Source organism: Pelophylax lessonae (assembly GCF_965119305.1).
Source record: "Pelophylax lessonae genome assembly, chromosome: 3".
In the NCBI taxonomy this organism is placed as follows: Eukaryota; Metazoa; Chordata; class Amphibia; order Anura; family Ranidae; genus Pelophylax; species Pelophylax lessonae.
Genome location: NC_138770.1, coordinates 562611689 through 562630901, shown reverse-complemented (window position 1 = coordinate 562630901; position 19213 = coordinate 562611689). Strand labels below are relative to the sequence as shown.

At 43.6% G+C, this 19213-nt stretch overlaps 1 protein-coding gene across 2 annotated transcripts in view; it reads left to right on the top strand.

Annotated features, from left to right (window-relative positions):
• RALGAPA2 (Ral GTPase activating protein catalytic subunit alpha 2) overlaps positions 1–19213 on the top strand; it is a 685399-nt gene that overhangs the window by 395995 nt on the left and 270191 nt on the right. For both annotated transcript variants that reach the window (XM_082251348.1, XM_082251349.1), the window contains 5 exons: positions 7–115; positions 6241–6351; positions 11865–11933; positions 13991–14128; positions 16157–16340. In XM_082251348.1, coding sequence (XP_082107474.1) covers positions 7–115; positions 6241–6351; positions 11865–11933; positions 13991–14128; positions 16157–16340 — 611 coding nt within the window. The remainder of the gene's footprint in view (positions 1–6; positions 116–6240; positions 6352–11864; positions 11934–13990; positions 14129–16156; positions 16341–19213) is intronic.

Here is a 19213-nt window from a genome sequence, read left to right as displayed (position 1 = left end):
TTTAAGGTGCATTGCAATCTGCTGTCTTGGAGTTTGGATCTGTGAAGAGCTAGTAGAGAACACCAATCACCCTCAGGTTATAGAGGCCATTAATGTCATTGGCGTAACACTAAAGGTATTGTTTATATTTTCTTCAAGAACTGCACACATTTCATTTCTCAATTTCCGCTGTGAGCTTATTTTGCCTTGGCTTGTGCCGAGACCTTTTATTTAATGGATGGATGCATCTAATGCAAGAGAACAGGACTTGACACACAGCCCGTAGCTAATGAAGTGTCTGACAGTCCTGCAGAACCAGACAAATGCAGCATTTACTGTTCTAGTTTTCATCTTCAGTATGAGCTGGAGGTTAAATGAATGATGAACGATGAATTGTATACAATCTTTTGCTAGTCTATGTAGATGGGTTAGCTCCAGATAATTTTTAACCAAATCATGTCATTTGTTTGTGTCTAATCGGGGAAATTCCTCTTCATTTCATGTCCTGTAGACACAACAGGAAGTGGGAGAAAATCGCTCTTGTTAAATGATAAGTGTATCTATTGGAAGACTTCTCCTTTTTTTCTTTTTGTTTTAGTGATATCTCAACATTTTGGAGTTCCCTTCACTTACTGATCTGTTGGCACTAATCACCAGGACAGAGATAGGGAATTTCCCTTTTTTCCCTTGTTTGTTACTACGGGCAACAGCCTAACTTTTACAAAAGTCTTTGTCAGTCAGTACTATTTGTCTTCTGTTGAAGAAAAGTAAACCTGGCTGATAAAATTTAGGGATGGGCACTTGTTCACTTGCAATATAGGCTTGTAGATTGCACTCTCCTTTGAAATCTTGGAAACATTGGGGACCCTACACACTTGTGATTGTGCCATTAGACTGCTAACTCTATACATGATTAATGTAAAAGAAGTAATAACAATTATCACCTATTTACATTAGTAATTACCAGCGGTGGCCGGTCGATAGGGGGCGCAGGGGCGCCGCCCCCCCCCCCCCCAATCATCTTCAAAGAAAAAAAAAAATTACCATGTAAAGTCCACTATGGGGCGCCGGACTTATTGCTGGCTTGGCATCCCACGTGGTACCAGGCAGAGGCGCAGATTGGCGGCCATTCTGGGTGTCACCAAGGCGCAGAGCAATGCGCCCCAACACTCCCCACTAGTCCTGTCCTGGCTGTGATTGGCCCAGACTCCAGCCTGGACCAATCAGGACATCCCTGCTGACGTCGTTGGGGGCGGTGCCGGTGCGTGCGTCAGTCACTCACCATCACCGCCCGACTCCGTCATCTTCCCGCCGGTTCCTGCCGCCGTCAGAGCGAAGAGGAGAGGAGCAGCGCGTCGTGGACGTCTCGCAGTGTGAGTGTGGAGTCACGTTCGAGTCAGCGAGCCAGCCCAGGAGAGCAGGTAAGTGAACAGTGATTGAAGCCGCTGCAGTGCGATGCCATGACCTGTGACATGCCTGTACCATGACCTGTGCCATGACCTGTGACATGCCTGTACCATGACCTGTACCATGACCTCTGCCATGCCCTTACCATGACCTGTGACATGCCCTTACCATGACCTGTGCCATGCCCTTACCGTGACCTGTGCCATGCCCTTACCGTGACCTGTGACATGCCCTTAACATGACCTGTGCCATGCCCTTAACATGACCTGTGCCATGACCTGTGCCATGCCCTTACCATGACCTGTGCCATGCCCTTACCATGACCTGTGCCATGCCCTTACCATGACCTGTGCCATGCCTGTACCATGACCTGTGCCATGCCCTTACTATGACCTGTGCCATCACCTGTGACATGCCTGTGCCATGACCTGTGCCATGCCCTTCCATGACCTGTGACATGCCCTTACCATGACCTGTGACATGTCCTTACCATGACCTGTGCCATGTCCTTGCCATGACCTGTGCCATGTCCTTGCCATGACCTGTGCCATGTCCTTGCCATGACCTGCGCCATGCCCTTGCCATGACCTGTGCTATGTCCTTACCATGGCCGTGCCATGACCTGTGCCATGCCCTTACCATGACCTGTGCCATGCCCTTACCATGACCTGTGCCATGCCCTTACCATGACCTGTGCCATGCCCTTACCATGACCTGTGCCATGCCTGTACCATGACCTGTGCCATGACCTGTGACATGACCTGTGACATGCCCTTACCATGACCTGTGAGATGCCTATACCATCACCTGTGACATGCCTGTACCATCACCTGTGCCATGCCCTTACCATTACCTGTGCCATGCCTGTGCCATTCCCTTACCATGACCTGTGCCATTCCCTTACCATGACCTGTGCCATTCCCTTACCATGACCTGTGCCATGACCTGTACCATGATCTGTGCCATGCCTGTGCCATGTCCTTACCATGACCTGTGCCATGCCTATACCATCTCCTGTACCATGACCCGTGCCATGCCTGTACCATGACCCGTGCCATGCCTGTACCATGACCCGTGCCATGCCTGTACCATGACCCGTGCCATGCCTGTACCATGACCCGTGCCATGCCTGTACCATGACCCGTGCCATGCCTGTACCATGACCCGTGCCATGCCTGTACCATGACCCGTGCCATGCCTGTACCATGACCCGTGCCATGCCTGTACCATGACCTGTGCCATGCCTGTACCATGACCTGTGCCATGCCTGTACCATGACCTATGCCATGCCTGTACCATCTCCTGTACCATGACCTGTGACATGCCTGTACCATGACTCGGGACATGCCTGTACCATCACCTGTGCCATGCCTGTACCATCACCTGTGCCATGCCTATACCATCACCTGTGCCATGCCTATACCATCACCTGTGCCATGCCTATACCATCATCTGTGCCATGCCTGTACCATCACCTGTGCCATGCCCTTACCATGACCTGTGCCATGCCTATACCATCACCTGTGCCATGCCTATACCATCACCTGTGCCGTGACTGTACCATGACCTCAAAGTCACGCAATTTTTTACCGCGTTTTTTGCCGCAAAGCAATACCTATTACATTTTTCTTTTTGCGCCACCCCAAAAATGTTGAGCACCAGCCGCCACTGTCCTAAGCTGAAAGGAAACCAGAGTTTGGGTTTCTATACAGCATGTCTAATATCTAATGCACAGTTAAATTAATGATTGTGGGCAGGATATTCTGATTTGGGTGTTCATATTACCAATTCCACAAATGTAATACCTAGTAAACTTTTATAAATAATGATTGCAGGCTGAGGCATTACTCAGCTAGGTGGGAGAGGAATAACCAAGTATTACAAACCGTTCCCTTTTGTTCTCTTGTTTCGATGGAAGAGTTTGTATCATGTGTGTACTTGAAGCGGTTAGTTAATGAGCTCAAATTAATGTACAAGAGACTCCATTTAACATGACACAACATGTGGTCGAATCTTATTGTTTATTATTGAAGTGCATGTAACATTTTCAAGATATGAACGCATTTATTTTACCATTGATATTTTTATTAGACAGCGATTAACACACGACATTTCGGCATTGGATCTGCGGCAGTGTTTGTCGTTTCCTCCACAGTCCAAAAGCATTCAGTTATGTAAAATGGATTATGAGCAAATGAGCCATGGGATTTATGTGAGGGTAGATGTGATTGTGATACTACTAGATTTGATAAGGCTACTAAAAAAGGGACGTGCATGCATGTTAAACAGGTACTCTGAAAATGGCTTCATAATGTTGTTGGCATTATATAAATAATTTTTATGCTTTGAGGAAGCTCCCCCAAAACCAATTCATTGGTGGTCAGTGGAATACTTGCCCCTTGCACTGCTGACCAGGTGCAAGAATGCCCCACTTACATAGCTGCCACTCTTACATTCATCTTAAATATCATTGGTGTCATGCAGCTGGCTTTGTCAAGTGAGATCAGCCACAGGTCAGGGAATCCCTAGCAACCCCAGTAGGAGCATATTGTTAAGCAGAACCCTGGTTGAGATTGTCAGTACCAGACAGACCATATACTGTAAGCTTCCCTTTCGGCTCAGGAAGAATTTAGGAAAATTATGCACCCATAATATAGAAGGATATACCTTACAGTGTCTGGGAGACCTGAAATACCGTAATTCTTTAACCACTTGGAGTATCTTGGTTCATGGTGAAAGTGGTGGGTGGTATTGGGGGAGGGGGGGGAGGGTTGTCAGGTCAACGTTTGCATCCGGCCCACAAGTTTCAAATTATGCCTCTGCCTTGCACTATGCAGTTTTTAGTGGATCTATAGGAGAATGTACAATCAATTTGTAACATGTATGGGGCGAGCTTTGTCCCCATGTCTGTATTGTGACACTAGGGTGTGGAATGCTGATCTCTTCTGAATAGATAGGTTTTTGGGAAATGTTGGTTTTTTGTTCATTCAAATGCATTATGTAAATATCAAAGACGTTCCACATTGGCAGACTCCCTCTGGTGCTTGATTGGTAGGATCATTTAGAATTCATTACATGCAGAATTTATAAACCGCTATTAAGTCTAATGACTAGGCAGTGAAATATGTCTTTTTACTGTGAAAATGCATGCTACAATCAGGTATGCTTTTTACTTTTTAAAAACCTATGCCAGGCTCATTAAAACCAATATCTGATTTGTTATTAGTCTTGTAATTGCATTGTGACCGTGTCTTCTTTTCCAAAGAAAAGGACATAAAGGGCTGTCATGTGTTTTATAAGGCATAGTTTTCATTCCGTTTTGACATTGTTTTTCTGCTTTGCAGCTGTCAGGATTTTACAGGCCTTCATGTTGCACTGCTCTTTGCTTGCCTTATATTGTTACTGATTTCAGCACCATGGACAGTTACTTCCATATTTACACTGCCTTTCTTTCTGCACTGATTAAATACTGCTTTCACTGTAGCCAGTTTGGATTCCATAGAATAACCTGTTAATATATACAAAAGCTTGACTGCCCGTGTTTTTGAAAAAGGTAGTGTACAGAGCAGTGATAGCCTGTAATATGCAGTGACCCTTAGCGATAACATTATTCAGTCAGATTAAAGTAGGCAGACCAGTAGAACAGGGTTGCTGATTTATTATTACTATAGTGTTCACATTTTTTTTTTAAATTAGATCACCTAGTGAAAAGACAATATTAATAAATGATCCTAATGAGACATAAACACTTAAAGCGATGTTAAACCCAAAAACAAACATTTATTATATTGCAGTTTACTAATTCCTAGATGTATCAGCTGCTTTCAATTTGTTTTTAAGCTTTCTTTCCTTTATGTTTAGCTGATGATTTGGCCAGTAGCCTGTTGATTCTTTCAACAGAACAAGCTGTCCTGTAACATAAGAGTTTTGAGACAAACCATTTACCACTGACACAGGTTTTTATAATGATCAGCTTTTATTTGTTCGTGTAAAACCTTAATCCCAAAAGAAAAAAAAAATGTTGTTGTAACTGTTGCAGTGTAAGCTGGAGTTTGGCTTGAATTTGTTAGTGTATCCAACTCTGCTAGGTTATCTAACACTCTCCTCCCCCCAGACTGGCAATGCTGCTGTCCACATGTGCACCTGTGCTCCTTTATTCAATGTGGGGGTACTCTAATACAGGAGGCGTGTTAGTGGCCAAAAAGCACAGGGGGAAAAAAGCCTACAAAATAGAAAACAGTCACTGCGTCTAAGTCCCGGTTCACACTTTAGCGATGCGGGAAGGCTGCAAATTCACAGCCTGTTCCCACATCGCAAACGCACATCTGGCAGTTCACACTGCCATATGCGATACGCAGGGGATGTCAATTAAATGTTAACGACACCCCCAGTTTGATCGCATATCGCAGTGCGATCTGACAGTTCGCACAGGATCGGATCACACAAGTGTGAACCACTGTGCGATCCGATCCTGATGCGGCTGAAAAAAAGGGTCCTGTGCGAGTTTGGTGCGGATACAGTGCGAATTCAGCCATACAAAGTGTATGGCTGAATTTTCATCCGCACATCCGATCGCATGTAATGAAGGAGCAGTGCGCTCCGAATTACATGCGATCGCCGCACTCGCAATAATGTGAACCGGCCCTTAGGATTGGTAAGCTGCAACATGTTACATTTTTGGTTTTGGGTTTAATGCCGTTTTAAATGTGAAAATACCTTCTGTGTAAAAGTGCAGCAATATACTTAACTGTAATCTAAAGAATACTTGTTTAGTGGGAAAGCAAAATATTTTTTTCAAATGAAATGCTCTTAAAATCACTGAATATAACCAATTGATATTATTTTGCTTTGCAGTTCTCTAATAAAACCGTTGCGCAGGTGGCCTGTGATGTCCTTCAGCTGCTAGTTTCATATTGGCGAGAGCTCCAGAATCCTAAGTTACCTCTCTCCAGAAAGATCACTGAGGTAGGATATATCTGAGTAATCCTCTACCACGGTCATTTCAGATGAGTCCAGAAATGTCAAGGGACCTACAATATAAGATATCTGTGGGTATGCTGATAATGTGTTCTGTACAGGTGGCCTGTTCCTCATTAGATTCAGGGAATTACTGATGTGTGTTAAGAATAGAAGTTAACGTAATGCATTGCTAAGGAGCTTAAATATTAAACCTGGTAATCTGCTGGTCCTCATGGGTATATATGCACAAACATCTTCTACTTTCATCGATTATACATTTTTATCTTTTCTTCTATTTCAAAAAGGAAGATGCAGTATGTGTTTGTCACCATGAATGTTTCCTAAAATACAGTAGAAACAATAGGTTTTTCATCGCTTTACTTTGCAGACAATAAAAAGCAGATGGACAGTACCCAGTTCTTCTCAGTTATGTGTTCTGTCTGTCTTTACTGGTTTTGTGTACTTACTAGTGAGAAAAAAAGATGTAGAAAAGGATTTAAATTCGAACGAAGGCTTAAAGAACCTGCAAGATGTTTTTTTTTTTTTAATAAATGGCCTTTGTTTCTCTCTGCCTTTATAACAGATTTTTGTGCCCAATCTAAACATCCAAGTGTACATACTGTAGTGGAATCGGGGGGTCCCCTTTGACCTGAGCTGCAATTATTCTGAAACAATTGGAATCAGCATTAAAGCTGAATTCCAGGAAAATGCTAAAGACACATTTAAACATACAGCGCACCTATAGGAATTGTTTTACTTCAAAAAAAGTATTGAAATTCTGTTTGCCTCGGCAGCACATATACTAAAATTGCAACGATACAGAGAAGATTAGCATGGCCCCTGCGCAAGGATGACACGCAAATTCGTGAAGCGTTCCATATTTTTAGACCCTTTACATCTTGGCTGTATATACTCACAAGCTTTGCTTGTTTTTGGACCACTTATTTGTATCAATCATGAATGTATATTTGTATGTATTCTCTGATTATATAGTTAATCAATTTTAATGGAATATTAATGAAATTAATTTTTATACATGTCCTGTCTTGGCTACTAACTATTAGTATTGCACCATTCACACACTTTAAAGTCCACTATTTTTACTGGATGTGGTTGGGACCAACTGGGCTGGACAAATCGACATCTGTATTTTATTTGTTATTCTCTAATTGGGATGTGGGCGTGATTTGGTGCAATGTCTTTCACACCCAAGGTAATCTATTTATGTTTGATATGAAATTCTGTTCCAATTGATCAGGGGCTTCACGCAACTCTACAAGACAGGACATCCAGTATCTCTATTCCCAAAGACCTCTGTGAAGACTGAACTACAGTTAAACAATACAGCCTGGTCAAGGAAGGACACAGTCTCTAATGGGCTGTTAAAATAGAAGTTTGGGCTTTTTTTTTTGCAGACTCATACTTACCTATGTGGATGGTTTATCTGTCCCCTGGTGGTTCTAACACTGAGAACCGAGCGATCAAACACAGCCAATTGCTCTGTTCTCAGGGCTCCCTGAGCAGAGAGCTGGTGAATGTCAGTTAGCAATGTCTGCTCTGCCCCTCTCCCCCTCACTCAATAGAGGGCTGGGCTGTGGAAGGGGCAGGAGCAGCTGGCTACGGCTCTCAGCAGCTCGCTGATTGGCTGAGCCAGGTGGCGGTCCAGGCATGTGGGCAGATCCCGACTTTCTAGCCGCAATCTTGCCTGAGCCTGGACTGGCTCTGTGACATTAGCCAACAGCAGGCTTCAGCCTACTTTTTGCTAAAAACGGGTCACAGGAGTTCAGAATGAACTGCACTCCTGTGATCCAAGTACAGCCAAATGATTCCGATCTGTACTTCTTCTTTAAGGAACCAAAGCACAGTGCTCTGGTTATTAGATGGGCAACACTTTGCACTGCATTAAAAGCTGATTGGCTTACTCCTTTTCTCTCTCTCCAAGTTTAAGGAGGAATTGCAGGTGCTTGACATAAAGATAGCTTACGATACGTATAGTAGTTGTAAATGAGACTACTTTAGTTATATTTTAAACAAATCTATTGTGAATTTAAATGTTGGCTGTTCATATCTGGCTGGAGTTGAGCTTTACAGCAGTGAGTAGTCAGAGAGATGTCTAATTGAAAGTGATGGACAGCAAAACATCTGCCCATCTCTCATGCATTGGAAGAGGACCCAACACATTTCACCTTTTAAAGGGGTTGTAAACCCTTCCATATACCCAATGAAGTGACTAGTCTCAGATGATACACAGAGATGAAACAAATCCTCCTACATAAGGTATACCTGCTTATCTGCCTTCTTCTCTTCATCTGTTCAAAGTCCAGAATTCAAACGTGGCCGAGAGCTGAAATTACAATATGGAGAGCTCTGACCACTAATTGGAGCTAAGGGTCACACACCACACAGAAACAGAGCTGAGGCTGTCAATCTGTTGGAGGTCCCTCCCACGTCTCATTTTTTCTCTTGGTGTCAAGTAAACACTATAGAGGGATATGCTTTGTCCATATTTTATGTTTGCAACCACTTTAAAGTGGAGTTCCACCCAAAAGTGGAACTTCCACTCATCTGCTTCCTCCCCCCCCCTCTGGTGCCACATTTGCCACCTTTCAGGGGGGAGGGGGGAACGGGTACCTGTTATTGACAAGTACCCTTCCCCACTTCCGGGATACAGCGCTGAGGCGCCGTCCCTTGGAAGTTCCATCCCTTTTCTCCTTCCCCCACTGCCGAGCCAATGAGAATGCGCAGCGCGCTTCACACATGTGCAGTAGGGAACTGGCTGTGAAGCTGAAAGGCGTCATTGCTGGTTTCCCTTAGAGTGAATGGCGACGGTAGCACCCGGCAGCCGATCCGAAAATCGGCTGGGGAACTGACATTGCGGGCTCCCTCTATATATTCAAAGTCAGCAGCTCCAGTATTTGTAGCTGCTGACTTTTTAAAAAAAAAATTCCACAGCTGGAGCACCGCTTTAAGTCAGTCAAAGTGGAGCTTCAGCTCATTCTTAGCACTCATTTTCTTTATAGAAACTGACAGATGTTTTCTGACATGTTGGAAAGTGTATGCGACACTGTAAATAAAATGAGCATATCTGATATGTGGATGTATTTTTTTTTTACCATACTCATAAGAAAATTCTGCATGGCACACACTTGCTAGAACAGGGTGCTTCTTTGTTTACAGTCAGGCCCTTCATTTTTAGATTATTTGTACTTTCCGTCTGGCTATAGTGTTTTGCTCAGGCTTTTGGAAATGCCACATGAGGTAGGTGTACAGTAATGCCTTTCTTTGGCCAAGCTGTGACCCTCTCTCTTGAGGTCGAAGTTTTGGGATGTTTTTTTTACCAGAGATAAAAATAATCTATCTCTGGGTTGTTAAATGCATATGTACCAAGATTTACTGCAACAGGGGATCACAGATAATTATCAGATCCTGATTTTTTTATGTCAATTCTAAAAATGATTACTTAACTAAGTTCTGTCTCTGGTCTTGTTGCATTACTCAGTGGAGCTGCTTGATCAAACCCTTAGGATCATCATGTTACACGCTGTAATTCTATTAAAATAATATAAATGCCAGTCGTATATTTAATGCTTTTTGTGTTCAATGGTGGAGTGTGCTAGAATCAGCTTTTAGCCACCACAGTATCCACTTACTTCAATTTTCATACATACAGTTTGTTTGGGTAAATTTGACCAATCACTTGCATTTTTTTAATTATACTATACAGGGACAGAATTAACTGAATACACCATGAGCAAAGAAGATACAGTTATACTAAAGTATGACTGCAGTTTTATTTTCATCAATAAGAATGGGATTGTATTTAATGCTAGCTCGATAAAAAAATATTTAGTCTGTGTGAAAAACAGTTTTCTCTTACGTCCTTTGACAGTCACCGCCCATCCTTTTAGCCTTCACTATTGGGTAATGGCGCCCTCTGCAGGAGTAAGCTAGGCAGTTAGAAATGTTAATAAAAAAACTTTTCTATACTTAGACACACCTCTAGGGGGCCGACCCCAGCCATTATCCTGATCCAGTTACCACTGGTCCTCAGTTTTATGCTGTCTAGCGTCAGGAGTAGGCTAGCTCTTCCTGGCCGGGACCTAGCGTCTCTGTTTTCTTTATGTTTTTTTCCCATCCGTTGGGAGATGATCTTCTGTCTCAAGACCCGATCTTCCATCCTGCTTTACAGTCTCTGGCTTTAACGGCATGGCTGTTAAAAGCCAGGTCTTGAGTGATAGGGGTCTTCCGCATGCTGTCATCCTTACCTTGTTGAAGGCTTGTAAAGCTACTTCTACTAAGGTTTGTCATTGCACCTGGAAAGCGTATATTGCCTGGTGCGAGACGCATGGTTTCCGTCCTCGCTCTTTCTCGGGGGCAAAGGTTTTGGCCTTCCTGCAGGAAGGTGTGGATCAGCGTTTGGCGCTGACCACGATAAAGGATCAGTTGTCGGCTTTGGCAGTCTCTTTCCAGCGTCCCTTGGCGACTAATTCTTTGATTTAAACTTTTATCCAAGGTGTGCGGCATCTGGCTCCCCGGAGGAAGGCTCCCTTGCCTCCCTGGGACCTGAATTTGGTATTGGTATATACAACAACCTCCCTTTGAGAACTTCAGAGAGATTCCTCTGCCTGTGTTGTCCCAGAATGTTGCTTTTCTGGTAGCTATCACATCTGCTCGCAGAGTGTCTGAACTGGTGGCTTTGTCTTGCTGTTCTCCTTATCTGGTGATTCATAGGGATAAAGTGGTTCTGCGACCCAATCAGTCTTTTGTTCCCAAGGTGGTCTCGTCTTTCCACCTCGATGAGGATATTGTGTTGCCTTCGCTTTGTGCAAAGCCCAAGCATCCCAAGGAGGTGGCTTTGCATTCCTTGAATGTGGTCTGAGCGATCAGGGTTTACCTTTCTGCCACGGGATCTGTTCGGAAGTCTGATTCCCTGTTTGTTCTTTTTTTTTTTTTTTTGGGTCTGGGAGTTATAGCCTTCCAGTACTGCTTGCTACAAACTGAGGACCAGTGGTAACTGGATCAGGATAATGGCTGGGGTCGGCCCCCTAGAGGTGTGTCTAAATATAGAAAAGTTTTTTATTAACATTTCTACCTGCCTAGCTTACTCCTGCAGAGGGCGCCATTACCCAATAGTGAGGGCTAAATGGATGGGCGGCGACTGTCAGAGGACTCAGAGAAAAGACTTTTATGGTAATTTGTTACAAAAAATCTATTTTCTGTGCTTGAGATTTGTAGCACAATAGAGGCCTTCAAACACAAAAGATATTCACAGGTTTCATTCTATCAGATATCCTAAAAATAAGGTGATAGTGGGTGAAGCCACAGAGATACATTTTTTTTTGCCACTTTGGCTTACTGTGCTACACACTTGTTACGTGGTGTGCTTTTTGGTTCCTTTTGGCCCAACTCAACATATTATGAATAACCTTACTTTTTGTTTGAGATTTGAATATTTCCCCTTTGGGGTTGCATCATACAAGCATCTGTTTATTGAGTATCTGTTGGATCTTTTCTTTTAGATTCTTGTGGCAACTATTTCCTTCCTTCTACCAAGTGCAGAAAATTCTTCAGTGGAGACAGATAAAAAGGTATAACCATGAAGTAATATTTTCCTATGTATTCAGGGACACCTAAACTATCTGGGGAAAAAAAAACATCTTTATTTGGAGAGAAAATTCCCTAGTACTCACCTTGCTAGTCGGGAGATAAAATTAAAGGGCAGCTCCTTGCTATGTACTTTTTTCCCCTGTACTTTTTTAGTGATTTCACAGATCACTAAGCATGCACCCCAGGGTTGGCATGAAACCTTAAAGCTCAAAGGTGGACAGGAACAGAACAAGAACTATGGTAGGGAGACTTTATTTCAGAGACCGCAAGAGATAGAAGAAGCCTGCAGTTGACTCCACCTTCCCTGGTTTCACCTGTAATCCTTTAAGGGGACCTTGTACAGGGTTCGTACGGTCATGAAAAACCTGGAAAAGTCATGGAATTTTAAAATGGCAATTTCCAGGCCTGGAAAAATTTTGAAAAATAATTTATCCACAAAGTTTTGGAAAAGTCATGGAAATTTGTTTCACAATAACTGTATATTCGAATATGCAGAAAAGAGAGAAAGGCACCACTCAGTGTAGCAGATGTAAATAATTTTATTGACACATATTGAAAACTTACATGGAGGTAAGCGTCTATCTTCATAGCTCGGCGTCCTTCCGGTTCCGCTGTGTTTCCGTCCCTGAGGCTGGCCAGCAGCCGGGAGATAACACTAGGGGAAAACCAAGTCTCAGTCAGATCGAGGCAGCGGTGCTCAGTCAGATCGAGGCAGCGGTGCAGCGCATACCTCACTGGAGGGCCGCATGAATGTGATGACGCGGTATCCGAAACCGGTTAACCCCCCCCCCCCCCCCTGCGTCATCACTTTCGTGCATCCCTCCAGTGAGGTATGCGCTTCGGAGCGGTTCACGCATGCTCCGAAACCGGTTACCGCCCCCCCCCCCCCCCACGTCATCACTTTCGTGCGGCCCTCCATCGAGGTATGCGCTTCACCGCTGCCTCGATCTGACGGAGTCCCCTGATTGGTTCTCCCCTAGTGTCATCTCCCGGCTGCTGGCCAGCCTCAGGGACGGAAACAACACGGACCCGGAAGGACGCCAAGCTATAAAGTTAGACGCTTACCTCCATGTATGTTTTTAATATGTGTCAATAAAATTATTTACATCTGTTACACTGAGTGGCGCCTTTCTCTCTCTTCTGCCTGTTTGTGGGACTGTCGCTTCGGCCTAAGAAAGAGCTGCCCTCGATGTAAGCGCCGCATTTGTGCATCTGTGCCATCCATTCCAGTCCGGCTGCACCTTATCCATCATGACTATACACTACAAAAGCTTGTCATTTATTTTAGTAAAAATGTGCTGGGTGTAACATGGATTTTCTTCTTATTTAACATGTATACATAGACATTTCATGAAACATTAGGTCATGAATATTTACTTGAAGTCATGGAAAAGTCATGGTATTTTATTGGTAAAAATGTGTACGAACCCTGCTTGTATGTAATTACTTGTGGTTATCTTCACGTAAACGTACCAGGGGCTACTTTCCTAAATTACTCTCTTACCCAAGAACCTGGGATCCAAGAAACACTTATGCTGTTGATTCAAGTACACATCAGTAAAGGACTGCTCTTTACTTTTCCGACGAATTGGCAAAATTAATCTGTGAAATAATATTGTTATAAACTGTCAGATATAGATAATACACAATCAAATACTAAGGCCCTGTTCACACCTGAGTGTATTTCAGCTCGTAAAACGCTCATCTCTGAAGTCTCAATATGCACAACAAGCGAAATCCCATTCATTTCAATGGCCCCTGTTCACATTTGAGCGTTTTGTCACCTGAAGCTCGAAAAAGTACATGAGCTTCTTTTTTGACAGATTACAAGCGTTTTTGTTAGATGTCAATGCCTGCCTCCAAACACCTGCAAAAAACGCCTGAAAAAAGCCCCAAAAAACATCTGAAAAAAGCCCCAGAAAATGCCTGAATACTATACGCTCAGGTGTGAATGGAGCCTAAAGTGACTGCCCTGCTTTGTAGCTGGTCTGTTTGTTGTAAAATTCAGTCATCTTTTCTCTCTTTTGTCCCCTTTTAGTTTATAGTTTCCCTTCTGTTGTGCCTGTTAGATTGGTGCATGGCCCTTCCCTTGCAGACATTGCTAGAGCCAATATCTACATTTCCCCTTGAAGAGCCACATCAACCTAAACCATCCCTCCTTGACTACATTTACAGGGTAAGTATTATATGTGTGTGCATTGCATGGTAACTTTATTATGTTGGATACACTCCCATCAGCACTTGAGTCATCTTTCTATAAACTGGCATGGTTTTAAGCATGGGCCTTTAATCTAGTTAAGTCACCGTACACCTCATTGATTGTTAGGGTCAAGTGGAGGCTTGTGGTGTTGATTTGATGCATGATTTCTTTAATAGCAGAATGAGTTAAGCAAGGCAGCCTCACTCATGACATCTTTTTATCAATTGTAGTGAAGCATGAGAATATTTTAATCCTAATGATTTTTATTCTTATTTCCTTTTTCTGTTTGGTTAGTTGTTGGTGCTTTTTTTTTTTTTTTTTTTTTTACTAAAAAAAATAGGCCGAACAGGTTTGGTAAAACTTTCTACTTTTGGATAGAGTAGAGAGGGATTAGAACAACTTCAGGATTTTTTTAAATGTCTCTGCCATTGGGGAGAGTCTTCATTTCTTTTTGTCCTGTTTACCGTTATCACAGAGAATGAAAGAAAATAACACATTTTGGGTTGACACTAAAACTGAAATACAGAGAGAAATCTTCCAGTGAGGTTCTGGTGACAACCAGGAAGTCCCCCACTTTGGAGGAATTTACTCTCACTTCATTCTTTGCCTATGGGACAGAAGGTGAAGGGAAATCCCCAAATTAGACACTGATTAGACACTGATTTCTTTACTGTACTGCATTGTTAGCTCATTTCTACTTGTAAGGGCCCATTCACACCAGTGCCTGGTAGTACATGTTGTAAAAATGAATGTTACTGCAACACATGGAACACAGTACTGTGCATTGTGATGCTATTTGTTCATATAGCACACCACTATACACAAATGTAAACTGTCGGTGCCACATTTAAAAAAATGTGCATGTCTGTTTCATGCATGTTATGGTGCTTTGGCAATCTATTCAAAGTGAATAGTAGGCTTAACACAATGGGAATGATTTTTGGCATGTTGTCAAATGTATCCATGTTAAATAAATACAATAGGTGAGAGACAAGTGTGTGTGAGAGAGAGAGAGAGAGAGAGAGAACATCTGATTAATGCTTGTTTGTGTCATTGGGAAAAAAGTTTAGCAATCATTATGATAATGTTGGATTGTCTTTACATCTAATATTTAGGTTACATTTAAATGGATTATGTGCTGAGAGAAATAAGAAAGTTTCCATTGTTGATCTCCTCTCTAACATGCTAGTCACCTGGCTGACTTTGGTTTTAATAGTCACAAGCTTAGGACAAACACACAACAACTCAAGCTAGGGAAATGCCAAAACTACTGATCTGCTCACTGGATCAGTGATACCATGACAGTCAGGCAACTAGAGTTATCAAAAAAAAGAGGTCAAGGGTGACACAGTCTCTATTAGTGTAAATTTCATCTATTTCTAGTTTCCTTTATATAAATATTATACTTGAAATGTTTTTAATTTGACCTATTGGGTCCCATTTACACTATGATGCTCGATGCCAGGCATTACACATGTACGCATTTATATTTTTATTGTTATTTTTTTTTTTTAATACTCTTTATTCAACATTTTCATATACATAATACAACATTTAAATAGCACAAAACCCCAACAGAATCAACCAAATACCTACACAAAAAAAAAAAATATATATATATATATAGATATATATATATTTTTTTTTAACATTGTTGCGCTACATGCCATTCATTTCAACTGGCTGTTCTACGCAGGATAAATGCATCAAAGTAGCTCATGCACCTTTTTGAGCTTTGTGAATTTTGTTGCGTTTGTCGTGTGTTTTTTGCATGGTGAACATGTATCTGCTGTGTCTGCTTTTGCCATTTTTGAGGTGCTATAAACAGTGAATGGCAACTTCAAGCATGACATGTTTTTTGTGCATTTTGTAAACATGCACAGAATTGTATCAATTTGTGTGTGTTCCCAAAATGCTATAGTGTGAATGCAGCAACAGAAATTACTATTCTTATTGTTTTCTGTATTATATATATAAATAATTAATATATGTATTTTTTTCTAGGTTCTACATTGTTGTGTTTGCGGCTCCAACACATACACTCAACAAAGCCAGTATATTTTAAGTCTGGCTGATCTCTCCTCCATAGACTATGACCCATTTCTTCCTTTAGGGAATGTTAAAAATTCTGAGCCTCCACCTTCATATAACTCTTCTGATTTCAACAATCTCCTTACTGTGGCAGAGGGTAAGCATACATCTGTAATAGAGACCATTTCTTTTACCATATTCCCTACAAATAAAAACTAGAAATAAGACTTTGCTATTGCTCTCTTTCTGTCTGCATCACTCCTCCTCCTCTAATTATTTTACGTCTCACTTTCTGTCTTTCTCTTTCCATCTCATAATTTCACTCTTTGCTCTTAGTTTCTCTCTCACACCACCTTAAGCTCACCACATACAGTATGTTACAAACTGATTGTTCAGTCCTCTTAGATTTACCAACAACTATGTAGTGCAAGGACTTCCCTGAATGGATACAAATTAATTGGATACATAGATAGATAGGTTCTCCTTTTACATCGTTTTTAGTAAGTCTAAAGTTGATTGTACAAACATTTTACAATCAGATTGTAACTAGGGATGAGTCTGTGCGTACCTAGGTTTGCTTAGAGACGGATTAAGCTTCCCTGATTGAACACAAATTGTATACATTAGATAGGTCCTTGTTTTACATAGTTTTTGGTAAGGCTCGGTTCACACTGATGCGATGCGGGAAGGCTGCGAACTCGCAGCCTGTTCCCGCATCGCACACGCACCCCCGGCAGTTCACACTGCCATATGCGATCCGCTGGGGGTGTCAATGTAATCTTAACGACACCCCCAGTTTGATCGCATATCGCAGTGCGATCGTGCAGTTCGCACAGGATCGGATCGCACAAGTGTGAACCGCTGTGCGATCCGATCCTGATGCGGCAGCAAAAATGCCTCCTGTGCGTGTTTGCTGCGGGTGCGATGCGAATTTAGCCATACAAACTGTATGGCTATACTCGCACCGCACAGCTGATCGCATGTCATGTCGGAGCAGTGCGCTCCGACATGACATGCGAACCCCGCACACGCAGTAGTGTGAACCGGGGCTGAGTCTAAAGTTGATTGTACAAAGATTGTGCAATCAGATTGTAACTGGACATCAGTCTGTGCATACCTGGTTTAACTTCAAGACAGATTAAGCAAACATTACTGAATTTCTGGTGTCATATGCAGACCTCTTTAAAATCATTGGAAGCTGAATTTTAACAAAACAGTAATTACTTTTCTCTTTCATTCATTGACAGACACAGCTCCTAATCTTCTTAGCCATTGGGTTATACTGCCCCTACGGGAGTAGGACACTAGACAGAAAAAAAGTCTGGCTACACATATGGGCAGTCCCAGGGGGTATACTTCCTCTCTATGCTATAGGTACTCGGTTTTTTCCGCTTAGTCAGAAGTAAGGACCTAATTTCTTGCTGGGATCTCTGGTGCTGGCAATTTTTTCTTTTTCAATTGAATTTTTTCTTCTGTTTTTTTTCCTGTGAGATCGACAATCAACTGCCGGTCTGGGCAACGGGCAGGATAATCTAGATCCAGTGGTCAACCCCGGCCTGGTCAGCGAGCACACACAGACTTAAGCTCCGTGCTAGGTCGGCCGCGACATAGCCCCACTGAACAGGGGCTGGCCTGCAAGTTAAACGCTTCGCGAGGTTGCATACTACCGGGTCTGGGCCTGAGTCACAGCGTTCCTCCCCCCCCCCCCCGCTATTTCGATGGAGAGGAGGTTCTGTCTGGAGCAGTGCCCGCCTGGTTCCTGGTATAGTAAATGACTCTCCCCATGGAGGGTTTTGGGGTGGACGTTGGCCCCTCCATGGGACAGTCGTACCTCTGGGCTCCCCTCCTTCCCGTTAGGCACCCCCCTTATCAATTTGGATGTCTCTGTGGCCCATATCGCCCCCCATCCACCCCTCCTCCCCCCTAATTTACTGACGCTCGGGCTGTAGGGTGGCCTGGTTCACCGCCTGGGGTGGGGGCAGGGTGCTGGCGATGGAGGGGAGGGGTGCGCCACCGGTGACCAGGTGATCGGCTGTGGGGGGGGGGCTGTACCTGGTGGGGTCTTCTGCCAGGGGCCCCCCTTCCTGTCCCATTTTCTGAGGCCTAGGAATCCCTGCTGGGTCCCTGGGAGTCTCGTGGTGCCGTACGGGTCCGCTTTGATGTAGCTCAATGCACGGCAGCCATGTTTGTGTAGTCCAGGGGGCCATTTTGCATTGGTTTCTTATTGAAAATAGCAGGGACCATGACAGTGGAGCCCTGTGGGTGGTGATTTTGGTGGTGGAAGCCCACCTCATCCCCTGATGCTGAGTCCTGGATCTTTTCACTTCCTGATCACCGCACGTGGAGTGCAGATTATCCTGGTGGCTGCAGATGCCTGTTATTGCTGGGTGGTGAGTCTGGTGGGGTCCTCTCCCTCTCTGTTGAGTATCGATTAGGTGCTCTGTTACTGTTTTTACACCACTCCTTGTGGGGTCCCCCTATTGACTCATGGAGTCTTTGGAGCACATTTCCCCACCTGATCCCCTCTCAGAGGCCTTCCGGGTCCCAACCATCCATCGATGCACCTACGGCGGTCCTGGAGTCCTTTGTGTCCCGGGTGGAGGTGGTTTTTGGGCGACAGGTTAGCAAAAAGCGCCTCCTGCCTTCACCTGTCTCATATGTCGCCTCAGATCCTGAATCTAATTCAGCAACCGCGGACATGGGACACTCTGCTGGGTCTGCTACCACGCACCCTGCATTCTCAGATAGTGAGGATGATTCCTCCACTTCTGCAACTGCGCACAAAAAGGTGCTGGTGGATGCACTGATTGTATTTGTGCATGAGACCTTAAAAATGGAGGCTTTGGTTCTCTTTAACACTAGCAGGCCATCCAGAGCGGCAAAGGTGTTTCCTTTCCCTGCCTATTTTGGCAGAATTGTCACTAAAGAGTGGGAATGACCAAAACGTCCCCTTGTGGTCCCTAAGCGATTTGCTATGCAGTACCCCTATGAGGAGTCCCTTCTTCAAAATTGGACTATTCCACCGGTGGT